General features: G+C 25.0%; 4 protein-coding genes across 9 annotated transcripts in view; 3 read left to right on the top strand and 1 right to left on the bottom strand.

Moving 5' to 3' along the window:
• Positions 1-471, top strand: part of LOC117178535 (actin, clone 211-like) — a 3211-nt gene extending 2740 nt beyond the window's left edge. Inside the window, exon 4 of the mRNA XM_033369963.1 lies at positions 6-471. Coding sequence (XP_033225854.1) covers positions 6-356 — 351 coding nt within the window. The 3' untranslated portion in view covers positions 357-471. The remainder of the gene's footprint in view (positions 1-5) is intronic.
• The window catches only part of LOC117178159, a 47223-nt gene extending 34512 nt beyond the window's left edge, over positions 1-12711 (bottom strand). Inside the window, exon 1 of one of the 3 annotated variants that reach the window (XM_033369436.1) lies at positions 12614-12711. The gene's annotated coding sequence lies outside the window, so the exon portion shown is untranslated. Of the gene's footprint in view, positions 1-12551; positions 12581-12613 lie in introns of those variants that run through there. The other 2 variants (XM_033369432.1, XM_033369435.1) reach the window with 2 other exon arrangements.
• LOC117178158 (coiled-coil domain-containing protein 103) lies at positions 5764-6715 on the top strand. Its single transcript, XM_033369429.1, has 3 exons — positions 5764-5961; positions 6055-6314; positions 6420-6715. Exons 1-3 carry the CDS (start codon positions 5809-5811, stop codon positions 6691-6693), a joined length of 687 nt encoding a protein of 228 aa, XP_033225320.1. The 5' UTR covers positions 5764-5808; the 3' UTR covers positions 6694-6715.
• A 245-nt stretch (positions 12712-12956) lies between the features above and the next one.
• Positions 12957-23636, top strand: part of LOC117178152 (probable phospholipid-transporting ATPase IIB) — a 133984-nt gene continuing 123304 nt past the window's right edge. For 2 of the 4 annotated variants that reach the window (XM_033369416.1, XM_033369415.1), the window contains exon 1: positions 12957-13198. In XM_033369416.1, coding sequence (XP_033225307.1) covers positions 12990-13198 — 209 coding nt within the window. In that variant the 5' untranslated portion in view covers positions 12957-12989. Of the gene's footprint in view, positions 13199-20312; positions 20519-23636 lie in introns of those variants that run through there. The other 2 variants (XM_033369418.1, XM_033369419.1) reach the window with 2 other exon arrangements.

Genomic DNA, 23636 nt, shown 5'->3' with positions numbered 1-23636 from the left:
CCGAGGCCCTCTTCCAACCATCCTTCTTGGGAATGGAATCTTGCGGCATCCACGAGACCGTCTACAACTCCATCATGAAGTGCGACGTCGACATCCGTAAGGACTTGTATGCCAACACTGTTCTTTCCGGTGGTACCACCATGTATCCCGGTATTGCTGATCGTATGCAGAAGGAAATCACCGCCCTCGCTCCCTCAACCATCAAAATCAAGATCATCGCACCACCCGAGAGGAAATACTCCGTCTGGATCGGTGGCTCCATCCTTGCCTCCTTGTCCACCTTCCAACAGATGTGGATCTCCAAGCAGGAATACGACGAATCCGGTCCCGGAATCGTCCACCGCAAGTGCTTCTAAATCAAAGACCCATCAAACCTCGACACAAGCTCGCCATCTTCATCAGCCTCATCTCCGTCATCTACATCCACGAGTTTCGTCGGCTGGACCAGGCTACTCCATCGCTTTTTTCGTTTACCAAGGCGCGAGGACGTCGCGCTTCCAAGGAACACAACAATGGAGAAGCTCAGAGAGCTCGAGAGCAGAAAAGACACCATCAGGATGTCTTTTTTACTGTCGTTGCTACCTAGACATAAACTACTCAAGTGCCTTTATACACACATTTATCAGACTGTATTGTACTTTGTAGTTTATAAAACACGACTGTTTGTTATCTTAACGTTAATTAATTTATTGCTAGTCCTCGCACTGTAGGCGCGTACTCGTGTACGATTATACACACGGCTGTTTGTGAACGTGCCTTTTTCTAGATCCAGGACCTCACCTCTGAGATTTTCGCTGACTGCAATATCGTGATTTGCTAAAGATTAAGAATTCAAAGATAAAGATGAGAGGGAGGTTTCTATCGCATACCATCAGCCTCGCTGGCTCATATTGCTGCCTAGCGATCACATCATTCTTACATCATCCTATATATAATAACTTGTATAAATAACGATAATGATATAATAAAGACAAATTATATATGTAACTCTTCTATCTTTTCTTTCCTCTGTGATCAATAAATTACAAAGTTCAAATCTTTAAATCAAATTTCATTTCACTTTCTTTAAGAGACAAATTGTTCTTCTAATGTTGATACCTTCGCAAATAAAGTTAACTTAAATACAAATTGGCAAATTTATTTTGACTCAAGAATATTTTAGAACCTACAGCTGAGAAAAATATTTGCTGGATTTCAACAATCTGAAGACAAGTTTCTCTTTTCCTCAGCCTTTTTGAGTTAGGAATCTTTTGTTACTTTCACTACTTTATATTTATCATATTTGAGAAGAAAGAAATAAACTAAAAACGGTGACTCATTTTGCAAAAAAAATTATTCTTATTATAGCAATATCGTATGTAAAACAAGTATTATAAGGCAGATGATTAAATTTAAAGGAAACAATCATAATTCATACGTGCTCATCAGAACATCGTAACCAGCTTAAATGTTGGCTTCAAGCCATCTCTTCATTGTTACTATGAAAGCACGGTCAAGGAAGTGAATTTTTGTCAACTTTATCACTGAGTTGAAATTCCCTCCTTTTTGCACGACTTTAAATCCTTAATTTTTTTCTCTAATTATAAATACATCATCTTCTATTTCTCAACACTATTCGAAAAACTATTTCTAGAAACCAAATCAACCTTACTCATCCAGCCTTCTTAAAATTTAGAATCCACAACTCCGCCCAGAAAAGACATTTTAGTACAAACCGCATCTGGTAAGTTTCGTAAAAGTGTCCCTTCATTTCCGTCAAAAAGAAGAAAGAGTGTAACCCAAAACTAAAACTAAAACGAGCAGCAGAAGTGACAAGCGAAGTAAGAATAAGAAAATGTAAAAATAGAAATCCCCCTCATGAAGATAAACCTTACGGTGAAACAAATGCAATATTCCATTCATCGCGATTCATCTTCTCCCCTATTTTGAGATTTTAGAGCTAAATTATCTATTTGAAGAACTCTTTCAGAAATTTAGGGGATACAGAATGAATCCCGATTATTGATAATATTACAGGAGAATGAGGAAACGATTTGGAAAATTTTAAAAATAGGTTTTGTCAAGTTTTAAGAGAGATGCAGACTTGAAAATCAGAGTGTAGATCTCTGGTCGTAGACCCCAGCTGTGCCTAGCCTTACAAGGCCCCTTGAAGCGGGTTGAAATCTAAAATTATCCCCATACAACGTGGTCAGCACGTTGCACCGACAATTCATGCAAAGATAGAACCATGAGTATAGTCTCCTTTCTGTTTATCTTATCAAATAATCGGTAGAATTAAAAAAAAAAAACAGGGAATAAAAACAAAATAATTTTTATTGAGGTTCATATTTGGGTAAAAAAACGTATAGAAGTAAAGAATGCTTAAGATACACTTCTTTAAGAAAAAACTCTGATATTATTTTACTTCTTAAAATCCTCTTAGAACAATGAGGCTCTACAAAATTCTTTCTGATTTGAGGTAATTTAATTTGTCATTCAGGAACTTTCCAATCTATAGTTCCTTTTTTGATTTCAAAGTTCCAAATATATTGCCTTTATAAAATAAACACTGCTATTATTCACAAAACTTTCCAACTGGTCTAGGAAGATACAAGAATACAAAAAAAATATTTGGGGGGTTTCTTATTTAAGGATATTATTATTATTATTATTTTATCTAAAAGCTAATTAATTTCCCAAAAAATTATCGATTGCTCCTAGGATTTTTCAAAGTCAAAAATTTTCTAAAAACAGGGTATATAGAGTCATTTTTTACACAGATAGGAGAATAATAGGGAAAATGATAAGGAAATAAATTCTTTTTAATAAAATTAATGTAGGTACGATATTTAATTCAATAAGAAACGCTTTAAATTTCTAAGCTTTCAAATCGAAATATATTGCATTTTCAAAAATATAGTTCAACAAAAAAAGATTAATTTCTTATCAAGAGATGAAATTTCATCAAAAGAGTCGAGTCTTTAAGCTTCAAAGACAAATTTTTAAGAAAACAGATAAATTTTGAATCCGAACAGATAAATTAAAAAAAAAAATTCAGTTTTCAAATAAGAAAGATGAATTTATAACCCAACAGTTCAACTTGTAAACCACAGAGATGAACTTTCAACCAAATAATTGAATATTCAACAAAATTGTCGAATTCTCAAACAAAAAAGATTAAATTTCAATCAAAAACAGTTAAATTTTCAACAAAATAGTAGAATTTCCAAGTCAAAAAAAGACGAATTTTTTATAAAACAGTCGAATTCTCAATCAAAAATTACGGATTTTCTATCTTAAATGTCATTTAAAAAAAAGTTCAATTTTCAATAGTTCAATTTTCAGCCTACGAAGAGGAATTTTCAACCAAGAATGTTAATTTTCAACCAAAAGACGCATTTTCAACAAAATACATGAATTTTCAACTAAATAATTAAATTTTAAACTAAAAAAGGATCAGCTTTCAACCTAAAATTGAATACTTAAATTTTCAATTAAAAAAATATTTCCAACGAAAACAAAAAGAAATTCTCAAGCACAAATATGAATTTTTAAGTGAAATTTTTAATCTTCAATTAAAAAAATGAATGTGAAAAAAGTAGTTCAATGTTTAACTAATTATTTGAATTTTAAACTAAATAGTTGAGTTTACAACTAAATACTTGAATTTTCAACTAAATAATATCTTAATTTGAATAAAAATCATTTTAATTTAACAAAAAAAAAATCTATTAAAAAAGATAATTTTGTAACTACAAAGTTGATTTTTAACCAAAAAATATATAATTTCAATAAAGAAAATTAATTTTATACCAAAAAAGACAAATTTTCAACAAAATAAATGAATTTTCAACAATAATTATGAATCTTCAGCCAAAAAATTAATTTTTAAGACATAAGTAATAACTGATATTTCAACCAAAAATGATTATAAATTTTAATACAAAAAAAGTTTACCTCAAAAAATCATTGAATTCATCAAAAAAATTTCATTTTGCAGCAAAAAACATTAAATTTATATCAAAAAATATATATTTGAAACCAAACAGTTGATTTTTAACAATAAAATAATTTCAACAGAAAAGTTAAATTTTTTACCAAAAAAGACCAACTTTCCAACAAAATTCAAATCTTCGGTCAAAAAATGAGTTTTCAACGAAAAATGTAATAGTTGATATTTCAACTAAAAATTATTATAATTTTTAATCAAATACAGTTTAATTCAAGAAAATAGTTGAATTTCATGCAAAGTGTTGCACTTTCAACCAAAAAAGAATAAATTTCTCTGAACAATTCTTTTTTCAACTAAACAGTTTATTTTTAACAACAAAATAATAAATTTTAACAAAGAAGTATAATTTTCTACCAAAAAGGCAAATTTTCAACAAAATATATAAATTTTTAACTAAAAAGAGTGAATTTTCATCAAAGAACGAAATAGTTACTTTTTAAGTTTAAAAAATTTACTATCAACCAAAAAAAAAAAACGATTTTTCAAAAAACTTTAAATTTTGTTAACACCAGGAAAGTCACTATCTGGAAGTCAAAGAAACTCTTTTCGAAAAGAACAAACAATTATTCCATAAAAGCTATAGCCATTCATAGTCCACTATCGAAAAATGCAAAATTTCGCCAAAGGCAGAACTTTCAAATTTTCTTAAAAATTTCCTCTTGCTCCTAGGTCTAGGACATGCTAAATTTGATTAATTCCAAGAATTATCTGGAAGCGAAAGATTCGAAATAACTTACAGGCGAAATAAAAAACACGCGGCAATTTACAGATCACCATAAAAAATCTAAATTTCACCTAAAAGCAGAGCTTTCAAATTGTCTCAAAAATCGCCTCCTGCTCCTAAGAGCTTGCATTTTTTTACTCCAGGAAATTTACAATCTGAAAGCCGACGATTCGAAATAAAAACTTAATTCTAAAAAAGCCGTAACTATTTACAGGCTCCCATAAAAAAATTCTAAATTTCAATCAAAAGCAGAGCTTTAAAACTGTCTTAAAAATTTACTGTTGCTCCTAAGAGCTTGCAATTTTTTACTTCAGGAAAGTTACTATCTGGAAGCCAAATAATCAAAATAAAAAAATAAAATAAATTCTAAAAAAGTTTTCAAAATTCACTTTTGATCCTAAGAGCTTGAAATTTGTTTACTCCATAAAAGTTATTATCTGAAAGCCAAATAATCAAAATAAATGATAAAATAATTCCAAAAAAGCCTCGGCCATTTATAGGTCACAATAAACAAAATTCCAAATTTCGCCCAAACGCAAAGTTTTAACCCTCAAAAGGTACACTGGTGCGAATACGCACCCAACGTTTTTTCATCCTGTTGGCATTTACACAAACACAGCTACAGCGGATTATTCCCAAATATATTAAATATTTAATATTAACATTTGAAACAAACAAATTCGAACTAGTGTACCGTTTATGTATGCTGGGTTGGAGTGTACCGTTTGAGGGTTAAAATTGTATTAAAAATTCACTGTTGCTCCTGAGAGCTTGACATTTTTTTACTCCAGGAAAGTTACTACATGGAAGCCGAAGATTCGAGATAAAAAAAAAATTAATTCCAAAAAAACTGCAGAAATTCATAATATCACTCTGTTCAAAATGAAAAATAATTCCAAAGAATTTTTATTTCTCGCCCTGACCTAGTATCATTTTCCTTCGCAAGGATATTAAAAAATGTGTATTCTCTATATAAGCATACTGTAAATCCATTGTTACCAATTGTTACCCTGTAACTATAGCAACCTAATAACTTAAATTACTTTACCCTTCGTGCATTTTCCAACCTTTTCAAGCTTCCTGAATAATAAAAATGAGTATTTTAAAAGAACGAGTGGATTACAAACATTTGGAAGAAGAATTGCATCAAGCTCTGAGAGAAGATGAACTATATCAACTGCAAAATGACGCAAAAATTAGAGCAGTTGAACAAAGAGTACCGACCTACAATCACTTTCGAGAAATGGTGCACAAAAGCCACTTTTCTTAGTTCATTTTTAACTTTAATATCAATCAAATTTTTAAAAGTTATCACTTGACAAAATTTTTTTTTTCATAGGTGAATGGTGCACACTTGAAACCTTTGGAGAAGAATGATGTTAAAAATAAAATTCCGATACCACTAAATAGTTTCGCAAATCGACCAGAAGAATGGTCCTTGGATTCAACAATCGTCAAAAATACTGAATTAGAAATACCACTTCCCAAAACTGAAGAAAACCTTCCAAAATCTATTCCAAAGGACAGAAAAGAATTCATGAGTAGGTGGAAAATAATAGTGGATCCTAATTCGAAATTTGAATACTTAGTCAATACGAGGTATTAATGATTTTCTTTTAAACAATATTTAATAGTAAACCGTAAAAAAGTATTTAAATAATTTCAGAATATAAATAATGCAAAAAGCGGTTTTTTTAATTCCAGAGAGGATTTGGGAAGAATATTTCTTACTGAAGTGCCCCAGGAATTTTTCGAGGAGGTGATTGATTTGTGCCTAAGTCAATTATCAAATGAAAAAATCAAAGATATGATTGATGTTTTCAGTATATTTAGTCGGTGCAATCGATTTCAATTAACACTCATTTTCTTAACAAACGAAAAGAAAAAAGTCTTGAATCAATTGCTTCAAGAAATAATTTCTGCAGGAATAAATGAATGTAAAGAATTAAAAGAGAAGTATGAAATTATTTTTAAATGATTACTGAATCTCTGAATTTAAAGTTATAATAAAATAGAATGCCTATGTATTTTACGCATTTTGATTTTCATCATTTTCAGCATCTTTAATCAAATGTCAGGCATAATAACACCATAATTTAATTTAATCTTTAAAATTATTGTATGATTATTTAAGGCATACGAATCATAGTTTCTGGTTTCTGCTCTCTTTCATTGAAAAAAAACTATATTTTCTGCTACACATTCTTATTGTCTATAAGGCCATTGTAATTTTACAAAAAAAGACAAGAAAAACATTTTAAAAAATACTAAATTTTAAATTAAAACAAATTCTTATTTGACGCAAGGAATTTTCAAAATCTGAAGAATTGTTTCTAAACAGGGATTGTTTTTCTAAATTCACTTTTTATAGATTAAATTTATTTTAATTCTTTAATAAAAATTGAGCAGTTAAAAAATTTCTGAGTAAAAAATATAAATAGATCGAAACTAACATTTTCAATGCACTAAATGAAAACTAATCTTCCCTTTTAACTCACATTAATGAACACGTTAAAAATAAATCTTGTCCCTTTTCCAATTCTGTACAGAATTGATCATTAAAAATTCCCCCTTTTCATCTGAATGTTAAAAATACCAAATATATCCCCCGGCCACTGAATAAAAATTTCAGAAAGTAAACAGCAGCGTCTTTCAATTATTCAGAATAAGAATTGATAAACAAACTTTGTTTCCTTTCAAATTAATAAAAATCTTACAAATAAAAAAATATTCCTGTTATAATTCAGACAAAACTAAAACTGAAATTTCCTCCTTTCTAACTGGATAAAAATCTTTAAAATAAAAAAATGTCCCCCTTCCAAATCAGAAAAAAATGAAATATACATTTCCTCCCTTCCAATTTAATAAAAATGTTTTTTTTTAAATAACGCTGTTCCAAACCATAAAAAAAGATTTTAAAAAAAAAGTCCCCCCTCTTCAACTGCTTTCAACTCAATAAAAATGTTTTTAACAAATTGCCTCTTTAAATTCAGAAAAAATTCAAAACCAAAATTTCCTCCGTTCCATTTTAAAAAAATGTTAATAATAATGAATAATCCTTTAAATTCATAAAATATTGAAAACAAAAATTTTCTAACTTCCAACTCGATAAAAATCTAAAAAACAAAAAAATGTCTTTCCAGTTCAGAAAAAAAGATTAAAAATAAAAAATTCCTCCCTTTCAACTCAATAAAAATTCGAAAAAGAAAAAATATCCGCTTCCAATTATGAAAAAAATGTAAAAATAAAATCTTCTCTCTTCCAATTCAATGAAAATGTTTAAAATAAAAAATGTCCCTCTGCCAAATCAAGAAAAATTAAAAACAAGATTTTCCTCGTTTCAAACTCAATAAAAATGTAAAAAACAAAAAAGTTCCTCTTCCAATTCCGAAAAAAGTCATCGTTTTCTTACACATGAATCCTTTTAAGTTTAATTATTTTAATATTACGTCATTTCAAATTAATAATTGTTTAATTTATACTTATACATCAAGAGTTAACACTTTCAATTACAAATTAAAATTTGTTGATTCAGGGCTTTTAATTTTGAACAATTCAGTTTCAAATTTTTTAGTTTTAAATATTCGATTTATAAATGTTCATTTTAAATAAACAATCAAATATTGCTAATTATTATGAATCTATTAAATTGAAATTATTTAGAAATTGAAAATAATTTATAAAGTTTTAATAATATAATTTTAATCAAATTATTCATATGTATTTATATATTTATATAACTCTTTAAAGCGGCATTATAAATTCTACAAAATAAAAAATGTACGCTTAAAAACGAAGACCTAAAATGGAAAATTGGTAAAACAAAATATTTTAGAATTACCAGTTGTAACCAGAATTATATTTATAATCTATGATTCATTCATTTCGTTCACATTTAAGCTCCCATGTTTCCGCTCGCTTTTCGGGTGTTTTTTGTCTCGCGACTTTTTCTATCACCATGGCAACGTGAAAGTCTGTTATTTATTTATTGACATTTTATGAAACTGGCTTAAACATAATGTTGTTCCCCTTGATTTTCAAATTATTAATTTTGCACTTTTAGAATAAAATAATTAAATTTCACAAATTATGATGCACAATTTGAAAATTAGGCATTCTAACGACTTAGTTTCAAGATCCCAATTTACAAATGCTTACATTTTAAAATAAAATTTGAAATTATTAAATTTTTAACACTTCAAGTTTGGATTCAATAATTTTTTAAGTTTCCAATTAGAAAGCATTTAATTTTTTACGATTTTAGAATAATTTTAATTTAAGGGTTTTTTATTTTAATTATTTAAATTTTAATTTAATAGATTTTTTCAAACTTAAGAGTTATTAATTTTAAATTAATTTTTAAATTTTCAAACAGAGAGGATTTTTCAATTAAGAGAGAAAAAAATAAAGGCAAATTCTTGAATTTTTAAACCAAGAAGGTTAATTTTCTACCAAAAAAGATGAATCTTCAAACCGAATAGTTCAATTTTCAAATAAAAAGTTCAAAAGTTAATTTTCAAACAAAATAATTCATTTTCAACGAAAAAGCCTAATTTTCAACTGAAGAAAATAAATTTTAAACCAAAGTGATTAACTTTTATTAAGCTAATAAATCTTCAACCAACGAAAAAAATTAATTTTTACAAAAAAAAAAAATAATTTTTAATAAAGTACATGAATTTTGATCTAATAATGGAACAGTTAAATCTTTACTTTAAAAAACTAAATTGAACAAAAAGGATGAGTTTTTCACAAAGTAATTAAATTTTTAACCAGAGATTAATCTTGAATCAATAAAATAAATTTCTAACAAAATATTTTCACTTTCAACCAAGTAGTTAAGCTTTCAACCAAGAAGATTAATTTTCTACACAAAAAATACTAATTTACAACAAAATATATAAACTTTTTAACCAAATTCTTGTATTTTCAACTAAACACGACCAATTTTCAACCAATAATAAAATATTTAATCTTTCGGTATAAAAAATTTATTTCTAACCGAAAAAACTACGAATTTTCAATTAAATAGTTAAAATTTAAATCAAAGACATAAATATCCAACTAATAAAATGAATTTTTAACCAAGTATTTTAAGTTATTACCAAGCAGTTAAATTTTGAACCAAAAAGGTTAAGTTTGTAAGAAATTTTTTGTATTTCAACAAAATTTTAATTTACTATTAATAAATATGAGTAATAAATAAATATAATAACCTAACATTACGTAACCAATTTTTTATTTTCTCTAACCGTTAAAATGATTTTTATCATGTTAAATTTTTAACCAAAGAAATAAGTGTTCATCCAAAAAGATAAATTTTCAACCAATAAGATTAATTTTCTACAGAAAAAGTATGAATTTTTAACAAGATTTGAATTTTCGACAAAATAGTTACATTTTTAATCAAATACATGAATTTTCAACAAAATAGTTAAATTCGTTACCAAAGAAATGAATTTTCGACTAAAATGAGAAACTTTAACAAAAAAAAATGAATTTTCAACCAAAAAGATAACTTTTATACAAAAAAAAACAACAGATTTTCAACAGAATACATTAATTTTCAACCCAAAATAATTGAATATTCAACAAAAATATATTAGTAGCCTTTTCAATTAAAAGAAAGAACTTTGAAACGAAAATGGTTGGATTTTCTTACTGGGTTCTATTAATTCAATTCGAATTCAAAAGAAAAAACGTAAATCAATTTTCAACAAAAAATGTAGTATGTAGTTACATTTTCCGATAAAAAACTACTTTTTTACCAAAAAATGGAATTTTCAACAAAACAATTAAATTTTCAATCAAACTGTTGAATTTTCAAGTCAAAAAGACGAATTTTGTATACAAAAGTTGAATTTGCAATCAGAAACAAAAGTTTTTAACCAAAAAATTGCCTTTTCTTCCAAAAATATTAACTTTCTACAAAAAAATATGAAATTTTAACGAAATATAAGAATTTCCAACCAAACAGTTGTATTTTGACCAAAACAGGTGAAATTTCTATTAAAATAGATGAATTTAAAAAACAAAACGATAAATTTTCAGCAAAGGCACAAAACTTGAATTTTTAATCAAATAGTTGAATTTTCAACTAAATAGTAAAAATGTTAAACAAAAGAGATGAATTCTTCTTTCAGTGCGAATTTAAGTAAAAAAACGAGAATCAATTTTTAACAAAAAATGAAATAGTGCAATCTTCAGACAAAAAATAAATTTTCAAGCCCAAAAAGACGAATTTTCTAAAAAAAACATTTTCAGTTGAAAAAATTAATTCTTAACAAGATAAAAAAATTAAATTTTCAACAGAACAGTTAAATTTTCAACCAGAGATGAATTTTTAACAAAAATAATAAATTTTTAATAAAGTAGTGAAAATGTCAGCCAAAAAAGATGAATTATTAACGAAAAATATAATAATTTATAGTTCAACTCAGAAAGATTTAAATTTGAATAAAAAAATAATTGAATTCCACAAGAACACGAATTTTCAACAATATACTTTAATTATCGGCCAAAAAATGACTTTCTAACAGAATAAATAAGTTTTAAAGCCAAAAAAAAAATCAACTTTCTCCGAAAAATACGAGTTTTTAACAAAACACAAGAAATTCCAAACAACTAGTTGCATTTTTTTTTACCAACAAATAAAAAAAAATCGACAAAAACAATATATTTTAAAACCAAAAAGACGAACTTCCTACGAATAAATTGAACATTCAACCTAAAAATATAAATTTTTTATTTTAAAAATTATTTTTCAACTAAACAATTTAATTTTTTGCCAAATTATTAAATTTTCAAGGTAAAAAGACGAATTTTCTTTGAAACAGTTGAAATTTTCAAAGGAATACATGAATTTTCATTAAAAAAGAAAATAAGTTTCTAAGAAAAATACTTTTTATACCAAAAAAGAAGACATTTTTAACGAAATATACATAAATTTGAAAACCATAAAGGGCGAATTTTCTACGTAAAAATATACATTTTCAATTAACAAAAAGTTAATTTTCAACCAAACAGTTGAATTTTCTACAAAATTATTAAATTTTCAAGTTAAAATGACGAGTTTTCTCTGAAACAGTTGCATTTTCAATAAAAACGAATTTTCTATAAAGTAGTTAAATTCTCAACAAAATACATGAATTTTCATTAAAAAAGGAAAGAAGTTTCTAAGAAAAATACTTTTTTTACCAAAACAAGATTAAATTTTTAACATTAAAATGATCATTTTCAATTTTTAAAAAGTTAATTTTCTACCGTATTATTGAATTTTCAAGCTAAAAATACATGAATTTTCACTAAAAAAGAAAATAATTTACTAAGAAAAGTACTTTTTTTTTACCAAAAAAGATGAAATTTTTAACGCAATATAGATGAATTTGAAAACCAAAAAAGACGAATTTTCTACAAAACAATTGAATTTTCTATGAAAAATTCTACATGTTCAATAAAAAAAAGTTAATTTTCAACCAAACAGTTTAATTTTCTACCAAATTGTTGCAGTTTCAAGCCAAAAGACAAATTTTCCACAAAACAGTTGAATTTGTAATGAAATACAGAATTTTTTAGGTTAAGTTTCAAAATACTTGTTGAATATTTTGCGTAACAAGAATATAGCATTGTAATCCTTCCAATTTTAATCCAATATCGTTTAAAAATAGTTCATGTAACAATAAAGTGATAATGTTACATAGAAAAAACATAACATATACCCAAACCCAGATTTTTAGGTTATAAAGATCGCAACGATCGCAATTTGACAAGAAAAATTTTTTAAGTCATTAAAGAAAAAATCTTGTTAATGTTTATTATTTAAAATGTGTAACTCACATAGAATAAGACCTCCGACGAAGATAACCGAAGACAATGACAACAAGTGACGCAAACGGTACCTGTAGTCAACCTTCGTCGAGTTTTCGTTGCCAGCAGCAGTAAAGTAATCGATATCTTCTTCACAAGTTCATAGCCGGGTTTTCCGTATTCACGGATCTCCAATTCTTCGGTCTCTTGTCTATAATTATTTTCAAATCGATATCGCAATAAGCACAAACCTCACGACAGTAAAGTTTTAATTCTAATAACATAAAATGTTTAAGTTGTGGTTCTTATCGTGCTTATGCTTATCATGACACGCGATAAACTCTCAAGTAATTAGAGTAGAGGTAGACTTTACGAGACAGTTTTCTATTTAGTTTTTACCAACGAAATGGTACAAGCTGCCACGGTATAAAATGTTTAGTGCATTTGTGAAACGTTATTTCCATCAAAATGCAGAGAATGAGATTGAGGTTGGAACGGCTGGAAGAAATGCCATTGCGAATAAACTCCGAGGAGCAGGTGTTCGAAATGGACGAGGACGAGGAGACTGATTATCTTTTACAAACTTCAGAAAATAATATTCGACTCATGACGGCCAGAAATCGCAAATATTCAAATTGCTTCAATTCGATGCGACGCCTGTTTTGCGGCCTTTGCGGGTGAGTAAATTTCAGTTATATCTCACGAATCCACGGTTTGCATGGTTATCCTTGTCATTTTTGTCAAATTTATCAACAATTGTCAACAAACAGTAGCAAATCCAAACAGGTTTTTGTTTTCATTGGTACAGGTGGCAGCACTACATGCTTCTGAAGCTGGCGGGCAATTTTTGAAATCAGTTGTCACAACCCTATTTTTCTATTTTTTAAAGAATTCCTCTTTTTTCCTCTATTTTCCAGAAACTCTTTTTCGATTTTCCCCTTTTTATCGTTTCTTTTATTTAACTGAGAATTAAATGAATAGAACCCATTAAAACAATTCAACTCTTCATGGTTGAAAGTTAATGTATTCTTGGTTCAGAATTCATTTTTTGGGTTGAAACTTGTACTATTTGGTTGAAAATTTAAATATATAATTAAAGATTCACTTTTTTGTTGAGGATTAATGATCTTTGTTCAAAATTCATATTTTCTGGTTAAAAATTTAATTGTTTCATGGAAAATTCGTCTTTTTGGCTTAAAACCCCAACAATTTAATAGAAAGTTAATTTTTTTTTTAATTAAAAATTTGTATTTTTTGGTTGCAAATTCGATTGTTCTGTAGAAAACTCGTCGTTTTAGTTTAAAAATTCATCTATTTTCTTAAAAATTGCGTTTGTGGTAAAAAATGTATTTTTCTTAGAATTTCGTTTCTTTTTCAAATAATTTTTTATCTGAAAATTTAACTTCCAGTTATTTTGTAAGCAAATTATTTTTTTGTTCGACAATATAATTAAATTTTAATCGAAATTCCACAATTTGACAGAAAATAAAACTTGTTTTGTTGTAAATTAATTTTTTTAAATTAAAAATTCATATTTTTAGGTTGAAAATTCAATTTTATTGTAGAAAAATTGTTTTATTGGTTTTAAAATTTATTGTTTTTGTGAAAAATTTCTACTTTTCTTAGTAAAAAAGTATTCTTCTTAGAATATTATTCTTTTTGATTAAAAATTCATATTTTTTGGGTTGAAATTTTAAGTGTTCATACAAAAATCGTCTTTTAGACTAGAAAATTGAAGAATTTAGCATAAAATTAAACATGTAAAAAAATCATTTTTTTATTAAACAATTTTATTTTATTTCAACAATTTAATAGAATATTAAACTGGTTGAAATTAATTTTTGTATTGAAAATTCATATTGTTTGGTTTTAAATGCAATTGTTTTGTAGAAAATTCGTCATTTATTGTATTTCTCTTAAAAATTCGTTTTTTATTTTCAAATAATTTTTGATCTGGAAATTTAACCATTCCATTTTTTGTTTCTAAAACTTTTTTTTACACGACAGTAATTAATTTTTTTTTGAAAATTCAACAACAATTTAGTAGAAAGTTAATTTAAAAAAATTAAAAATTCGTAATTTTCGGTTGAAAATTCAGTTGTTCTGTAGAAAGTTCGTCGTTTAGGTTGAAAATTCACTTGTATCGTAGAAAAATGGTTGTATTGGTTTTAAAACTCCACTATTTTGTAAATAATTTAATCTTTTCTTAGTAAAAAAGTATTCTTTTCAGAACGTTATTTTTTTAAATTCAAAGTTCATATTTTCTGGTTGAAATTTTAATTGTTCATACAAAAATCGTATTTTTGACTTGAATATTGAAGAATTTAATATAAAATTAAACACGTGAAAAATTAATTTTTTTACTGAACATTCATATTTTTAAGTTGAAAACTCAATCTTTTGTATAAAATTTGTCGTTTTATTTTTAAATTTCATCCATTTTGTAAAACATTACGTTCTTATTTTCAAATTTTTGTTTTATCTACAAATTTAACTATTCATTGTTTCGTTTCTAAAAAATTAATTTTTTGGTGGAAAATAATTAATTTTTTTTTATTGAAAATTCATATTTTTAAGTTAAAATTCAATTGTTTCATAGAAAAATAGTCTTTGTGACTTAAAATTCAACAATTTAATAGAAAATTAAACTGGTTGAAATTAATTTTTTTATTGAAAATTCATATTGTTTGGTTTTAATTGCAATTGTTTTCTAAAAAAATCGTCATTTATTGTATTTTTCTTAGAAATTCGTTTTTTGGTTTCAAATATTTTTTGATCTGAAAATTTAACCATTCCATTTTTTGTTTCTAAAAAATGTATTTTCTTACACGGAAATAATTAGTTTTTGTTGAAAATTCAACAATTTGGTAGAAAACTAAACTGTTTGTTTAAAAATTAATTTTTTTAATTAAAAATTAATATTTTTAGATTGAAAATTCAATTATTTTGTAGATAATTCGTCGTTTTGGTTTTAAAATTAATCTATTTTGTAAAAAACTTTAATTTTTTGTATAAAAAAATTATTTTCCTTCAGAAAGTTATTTCTTTATTGAAAATGCATGTAAGACGATTTTTTCAAAAGATTTTAAAAACTCTAAACTACATTAAATTTTCAACCAATAAAAGAATTCTTGTTCACTAAACATGATGAATTTTCAATAAAAAAAAGACAAAGGTTTCACAAACTATTTGCATTTTTAAACAGGAAAGATGACATTTTGCCAAATAGTAAAATTTTCAACAAAGTAATTAAATTGTTAAGCCAGAAGGACAAATGTAAAAGACATTTGAATTCTTAACTCTAATAATTAAATTTCCAACAGAAGAGTTTATTTTCTACAAGAAAGATGTATTTTCTATCTCAAAAAGCTCATTCACGAACAAAAAAGACGAAAATTCAAGAAAATAGTTGAATTCTCACGCAAATATTCCAAACGAAAATGATTATACTTCAAACAAACAAAAAATAGAAAAAAATAAATTTTCAGCCAAAAAACAAATTTAAAAAAAAATTAATTAAATAATTGAGTTTTCAACCAAGAAAAAACAGTTGTATTGACATCGACAAAAAATTACTTTTTAACAATATAGTTGAATTTTCAACAAAACAATTTAATTTTCAACGAAATGTTAAAATTTTTTACAAAGTGATGAATTTTAAACCAAAAATTTCATAGTTGATTTTGCAATTTTTAATAATTAACTTCAAAAACTGTTGACTTTTTTATTAACAGAATAGTTCAATTTTCAACAAAATAATAAAATTTGTAACAAAACAGTGGAATTTTCCACCAATGGTCGAATTTTAAAACAAAAAAGATTAAATTTCGACCAAAAAATTGCATTTTCAACCAAGTGATTTAATTTATTGAAGACACCTTGATTTTTAACAAATAAAGATAAATTTTATATCAAAATGGGCGAATTTTCAACAAAACGGTGTTGTTTTAGACAAAAAACTATGACTTTTAAACAAAATAGATCGATTTTAAACAAAATACAGTGAAATCCTTCAATAGCCTTACCTTCTATAGCATTTCCGAGAAGTGACGCCGCGCCGCAGGTTGGTATAACAACAGCTGCGCGGTGTGCGCACATTAAAATTCAATAAAAAAGTTGCATTTACAACCTAGGTTTAATTTTTTAAACGAAGACAAATTTTTCTATTTTAATTCTGGCTCCTTTTCAGTAATAATGAGGGAGTTGACCAATCACCAGAGTGCGCGATCTGTTCGGGTCCGAGTTCTACGAAAATTTAAATTTAATATATGAAAAATAGCTTTTTTTATACAAATTATTAGTCAACGTTTATAGTTCATTCGCAAAATAGAGTCAAAGTGTCAGTCATTCATTTTGAAAAGAAAAAAATGTAATATTTTAAGTACTTCAGTTTTTCTGGCAAAGTTTTAAATTTCACAAATGCACACAAGATTATTATTTCTGAAAGAACATTTCAAAGTACATGTTTTCAATAGCTTTCTATTTTGTATACCGAACAATAAAAAAACGTAATTTTTAATTAAAAAATGAAAGATTTTGTAGAAAAATCGTCTTCTTTTTTTTTAATTCAATTGTTTTTGATTAAAATGTTATCAGTTGAAGTTTTTTCCTTTGGTTGAAAAGTTTTATTTTATTTTTTTTGTTTTTAGTTTAAAACTGATCTTTTTTACTTTAAAAATTACATGATTTGTTGAAAATTCGTCCTTTTTGGTTCAATTCTAAGCCTTTTTAAAAATATTTTTTGTTTGATATATCAATTATTATATTTTACTTTGTTCAAGATTCATCTCTTTGGGTTAGAATAAACTATTTTGGAGAAAATCAGTTTTTTTTTTGTTAATAATTGATTTACTGAATATTTAGCTGTACATTTTTTAATTAAAAATTCTCCTCTTTTAGTTTAAAATGAACCATTTAGATGAAAATTAATATATTTGATTGAAAATTCCTCTCTTTTAGTTGAAAGTGAATCTTGACGTTTAGTCTTTTTGTTTGAAAAATCATTTTTCGGTTGAAAATTTAACCTGTTTATAAAAATTCGTTTACCGTTTTTTAAAAAATTATTCTTATTAGTTGAAAATTCAACTATGTGTTTGAAAATTGACCCTTTTTGTAGAAACATATTTTTCTTGTTTGTAAATTCATTAATTTTAGTTTAAAATTCATTTGTTTTGTTCAAAATTTAACAACTTTGTTAAAAATATTTTTTTGTTAAAAATTAATATTTCAGTTGAAAATCCATCGTTTTGGTTGAAAATCCATTAGATTTGGTTAAAAATGTAAGTATTTAGTTCAAAATAATCTCCTTTTTTTGGTTCCAAATTATTTTTTAACTCAAAATTGAACTGTTTCACTTGTTGTTACAAATACATTTTTTAGTTGCAAATTCACTTCTTTCGATAGAAATTTAACTATTTTATTAAATTTTTCTGTTTTTGTTAATATTCATTAGCTTTGATTGCAATTTTAAGTATTTTGTTCAAATCTCCTTTTTGTTTCTTCCTAATTATGTTGTTAACTGAAAATTGAAAGATTTCATTTTTATTTTACAAATTAAATTTTTTACTCACAAATTTATTTATTTCAATGTCAATTTAATTATTTTATCGAATTTTTTTTTCTTTTTTGAAAATTAATTGTTAAACTCGAAAATCGAGTGTTTTATTCAAAAGTTGTCTTTTTTGAAATTGAACTGTTTTTTATTTAATATGAAAATCTTTTTTCTGTCGGAATATCAGCTATTTAATTTTTCGTTGAAAATGAATCTTTTTTGGTTCAAATTTATACTGCTTTATTTTAAAAGTATTTTTTTGGATTAAAGATTTATTGCTTTACATGAAAATTAACAAATTTAATTTGTAATAAAATTTATTACTAATATATTATTGGATGTTAAATTTTTTCATCTGAAAATTTTACCATTCCTTTTTTCGTTGAAAAGTAATTTTTTTCCTTTAAAATTTAACAATTTTGTTAAAAATTCGATTCTTTTTAGCAGAAAATTTATCTTTTTTAATTAGAGCTTCAAATATTTAGTTAAAAATGTATATATTTTGTTGAAAATTTGTCTTTTAATAGAAACTTAATCTTCTTGTTTGAAAACTCATCACTTTGTTTGAAAATATAACTAATTTTATTTTTGGTTGACAAATGAACTATGCTATTTTTGGTTGAAAAATTGATCTTAGTTGAAAATTCTACTATTTGATGAGAAAATTAGAGAATGTTATCAAAACACGTACTATGAATTTTTTTCAGTAGACAATAATGTTATGTTTGCAAAATTCTGAACTACGCAAGAAAAAAGTAACCAGTAATTAAAATATTAAATTCTTTCTCTTAAAACTGAATGAATTAATCTGATGAATTTTCAACAAAAAATTGAATAGATGATATTCCAACCAAAAATATTTTATTATTAAATTAAAAATAGTCGAATTTAATAAAAAAAGACAAAAACTTAAATAATTGATATTTCAACCTAAAAATATTTAAATATCAAATCAAAAACAGTTGAATTTTATAAAAGGCGAATTTTAAATGAAATACTTAGTTTTTAAGTTCAAAAATTAATTTTTAACACGAAAAAAAAATGTTTTCAATAAAAAAGTTAAATTTTAATCGAAAGAAATTAATGTGCAACTAAACAAATTTTGTAACCAAAAATTAAATAGTTCACTTTTGAATTTTTAAAAATAATTTTGTATCAAGAAAAAAGAAGTTTTAATGAGATACTTAAATTTTAATCAAAAAATAATGAAATTTCAACGAAAAAGATGAATTTGCAAACAAGAAGATTAATTTTCCACCAAAAAGTTGAGTTTTTAACTAAAAAATAAATTTTTAACAACAATAGATATTTTTAACAAAGTATAGTTAAATTTTTAACAACATAGTTACATTTTTAATCTAATTAATTAATTTTTCATAAAAATAAATGAATTTGCAAAGAAGAATAATTTTTTTACAATTCAATTTTGACACACATAGTTAAATGTTCAATTAAAAAGTTAAATTATCAAAAAAAGAAAAACGATTTTATCAAAAAGTAGTTAAATTTGTATCCAAAAAGATTAATTGCTGAGCATCAAGATTAATTTTCAACCAAAAGAAATGAATTTTTTTATTTTAGAAAAACCAAAAACCAACCAAAAAAGAATGAAAATTTTCAACTGATTACTTAAATTTTCAATCGAAAAAAAAAGAATTTTCTACAAATTACTTGAATTACCAAAATTGAAAAAATCCTTAAACTTAAAAATTCACTTAATGTTTGATTTTTTTCAAATGTAATTTGTAAAATAAAAAGAGCAGTTTTTTGTCAAAAATAAATCAAAAACAAATAAACGACAAATTTTCAATCAAAGAAAAGAAACTTCTACCGATAAAATTTTAATAAAAAACAGTTGAATTCAACCAAAACAAGGTGATTTTTCCCCAAAACAGTTTTTTCAGAACTATGCAAGAAAAATGAAGGTACTTGAAATATTTAAATTTTTATTTTTAATCTAGAATGCCTGACACTTTGACTCTATTTTGCGAATAAACTATAAACTTTTATTAGTAAATTTGCATAAAAAAAACTACTTTTGATTTATTAAATTCAAATTTTCGCAGAACTCGGATCCGAACAGATCGCGCACTCTAGTGAATGGTAAACTCCCCCACTGTACACTGACCGACAGATAGCGCTATCAAACATTTCTGTCAGATATTTTGTCTGCACTTTCCTTTCTATTTGATTTTTGATCTCCAGTTTAATCAGCTGGGTGAAACGTCAGATATGCGTCAGATTAATTGTAAATGGCTGCGAATTTACTCGTTTTCCCCGTGTTTATATCGCGAATACGATCAATCCTAATATACAGTAGAAGTTTGAAAGTCCTTATGATCGAAGAAAAAGTTTAAATGGAAGGGCCAAGCAACGTGACATTAGTACTTTCCAAGGAAGACATTCCATTAATATCCAAACCTCGATCGCAAGGACCATTCTCTAGGTGACACATTTGGAGCATTTACAGCATAAAAATCAATCATTTATACTGAATTTATTATTATTTATCTCCCATCATACTAACTCGCAATAGTTAAAACATTTTGAGAACTAAAAGTAAATTCTTTGGATAATCAAGGCTTTATAAACTTTTTCAGAAATGTCCGTTTTCTTTTGTTGTTTTTAGGTTATTTTCGTTTATTTTTCAAAATCAATACACTGTAGATATATACAAAAAAATATAGAAATATTAAAGCTGTGGTTTATATTTAGGCGACTGTTCTTGTAAATGATGAAATTATTATATATAAATCATATCTTTAGGGATGTTCTAGGTATACAGCCAAGTCCAAAGTTACTTAATCCCCTTAACTTGATTTAGAAAATGGTTATGAAAAGCCCGGGAAACCTAACAGATTCAGGGGGTTTGCAATAAAATAAAGTTGAAGTTAATTTTAATTTTTATTTTTTAATCACAAAATTTAGTTACAAATTCATTCTTTTAGTTTAACAATTCATATATTTTTATCGAAATTGAATCTTTCTAGATTAAAAATCATATCTGCATTCTCGAAATTTAACCTGTTGTTAAAAATTAATCTGTTTTGGTAAAAAAAAAAATCATCTTTTTTGAAAATGTGCCTTTTAGGTGAAAATTCAGTTTTATTTTATGATAAAATGCAGCATTTGCATTCAAGCATTGCATTGGAATTCACGTTTACTAAAGATTTAACTCTTATATTTTAAGTTTAAAATTTATTTGTTTTGGTAATCCTATTTGATGAAACATCATCTTTTTGGTTAAAAATTCATTTCTTTGGTTGTAAATTCGTAGTTTCTTAAAATATATTCTTTTAAAATTTTAACTATTTTATTTTTTGTTGAAAATTTATATTTTGCAATTAAAAATTCATGTATTTTATTTTGTTGAAAATATAACTATTTTGCTAAAAATTTATTTTTTCTTCACCTGAAAATTAATGTTCTTTACTGTGAAAGTTACTATTCCATTCTTGCTTTAAAATGTGTCTTTTTCAGTTGAGAATCGATGTAATTTGTTTAAAATTAATATTTTTTTTTTTAATGAAACGTTCGGTTGAAAATTCGTATTTTTAAGTTAAATTTAACTGTTTTTGGTTCAAAATTAAACATGTTTACTATTAAAACATAAAGTATTGCATTCACCGTTGAGAATTCGTCTTCCTTAGTTGGAAATTCAACTATTTTGTTGAAAAATCCTGTATTTTGTTAAAAATTGATCTTTTTTAGTTGAAAATTGATCTATTATCTTTAAAATATAGTGGATTGTTTCAAAATTATATTTGTGTATGGAAAAAATTACGTATTACATTATAAGTTGAAAATTGAACTATTTTCTTGATTACTCGTTTTTTTTAAATCTATTTTTCTAATAGTTTTAGTATTCTATTTTTATGTGAAAATTTATCTTTTTGTTGAAAATTCGTATATTTTTTTGAAAATTAGTCTTTTTTTGTACAGAAAATTCATCTTTTGGGTTGAAAAATTAACTGCTTGGTTGAAAATTTATATATTTTCATTAAAATATGGTGGATTGTTTGAAAATTAAATTCGTATACTGAATAAATTACGTATTCCATTTTAAGTTGAAAATTGAACTATTTTTTTGATTACTCGTTTTTTTTAAATCTATTTTTCTAATAGTTTTAGTATTCTATGTTTATGTAAAAATTTATCTTTTTTGTTGAAAATTCATATATTTTGTTGAACATTTGTCATTTTTTATGCATAAAATTCATCTTCTGAGTTAAAAAAAATAACTATTTGGTTCAAAATTTATCATTTTGGTTGAAAATTTATCTTTTTAGTTGAAAATTTATCTATTTTTTTTTAATTTGTTTGATTGCTTAAAAATTAAATCTGTGTACGGAAAAAATTACTTATTCCATTTTAAGTTGAAAATTGAACTATTTTCTTGATTAATAGTTTTTTTTATCTATTTTTCTAACAGCTTAAGTATTCTATATTTATGTAAAAATGTATCTGTTTTTGTTGAAAATTCATATTTTTTGGTGGATTTTTCCACCAAAGAAAATTCATCTTTTGGGTTGAAAAATTAACTATTTGGTTAATAATTAATTCTTTTTGGTTAAAGATTCATCATTTTAGTAAAAAATTCATTTCTTTGGATTAAAGTTGGACTACTTTGTTAAAAAAGCTGTTTTTTTTTGTATAAATAATTGTTTAAAGTGAAATTTTGTCGTGTAGAAAATATTGGCATCCATAAAAATATTAAAATTTCGCAAAAAAACTTTGTTAAAAATGTATTTTTTTTTTATCAAAAACTAAACTTTTTTGTTAAACATTCGTCTTTTTAGATAGAAAATTCTTTCTCTTATATTTAAAATTCATATTTTGTAAGAAAATTCATCTGTTTTGGTAAACAAATTCTAATCTTTTTAATTGAAAACTACGTAAAATTGTTTTTAGTGAGTCATTTTTTGAATTAAACAATTTTTAAAATAATATTTCATAAAAACGTGACACATATAATTGTAAATAACCTTTCTAGAATATATTGAGCTTTTGTAAATTAAAATTGAATGAAAATTACAACTTTTGCCTAAAGCTAAAGAAAAAACACAAATATGCAAATTAATTTGTAAAAAAGTGATTTCTTTTGGGTGGAAAATTCATCTTTTTTGGTTGAAAGTAATTTTTTTTTAATTGAAGAGTCTAATATTATATTTTTGTTTAGAATTAATTTTCTTCCCGGTTAAAAAATTCTACTTTTTGGTTGAAAATTGGATTATTTTGTGGAAAATTCAAGTATTTCGTTAAAAATTCATTTTTTCGTCGAAAGTTCAATTTTTTTGTTTAAAAATTCTATTTTTGGATAGAAAATTCACATTATGGTAGAAAAGTCATGTGTTTTGATTAAAAGTTAAATCTTTTGAATTTAATAAAACCGAAGAAAAAAAAACAAATATGCATATTACTACATTTAAAGAAAAAATTATGGCCTCAAATATTTTAATTATTATTTACGCTTAGGTTTCTCTTCTGAAATTTGTTGCAAGAATCAATGGGCCTTTTTCAATTTTGTAAATCAACTTTAAGATTAAATAATTCTGAACTAGGCG

This window comes from Belonocnema kinseyi, chromosome 8 (genome assembly GCF_010883055.1).
Source record: "Belonocnema kinseyi isolate 2016_QV_RU_SX_M_011 chromosome 8, B_treatae_v1, whole genome shotgun sequence".
In the NCBI taxonomy this organism is placed as follows: domain Eukaryota; kingdom Metazoa; phylum Arthropoda; class Insecta; order Hymenoptera; family Cynipidae; genus Belonocnema; species Belonocnema kinseyi.
The sequence above is the reverse complement of the archived record's forward strand: the minus strand, read 5'-3'. Positions and strand labels throughout refer to the sequence as shown.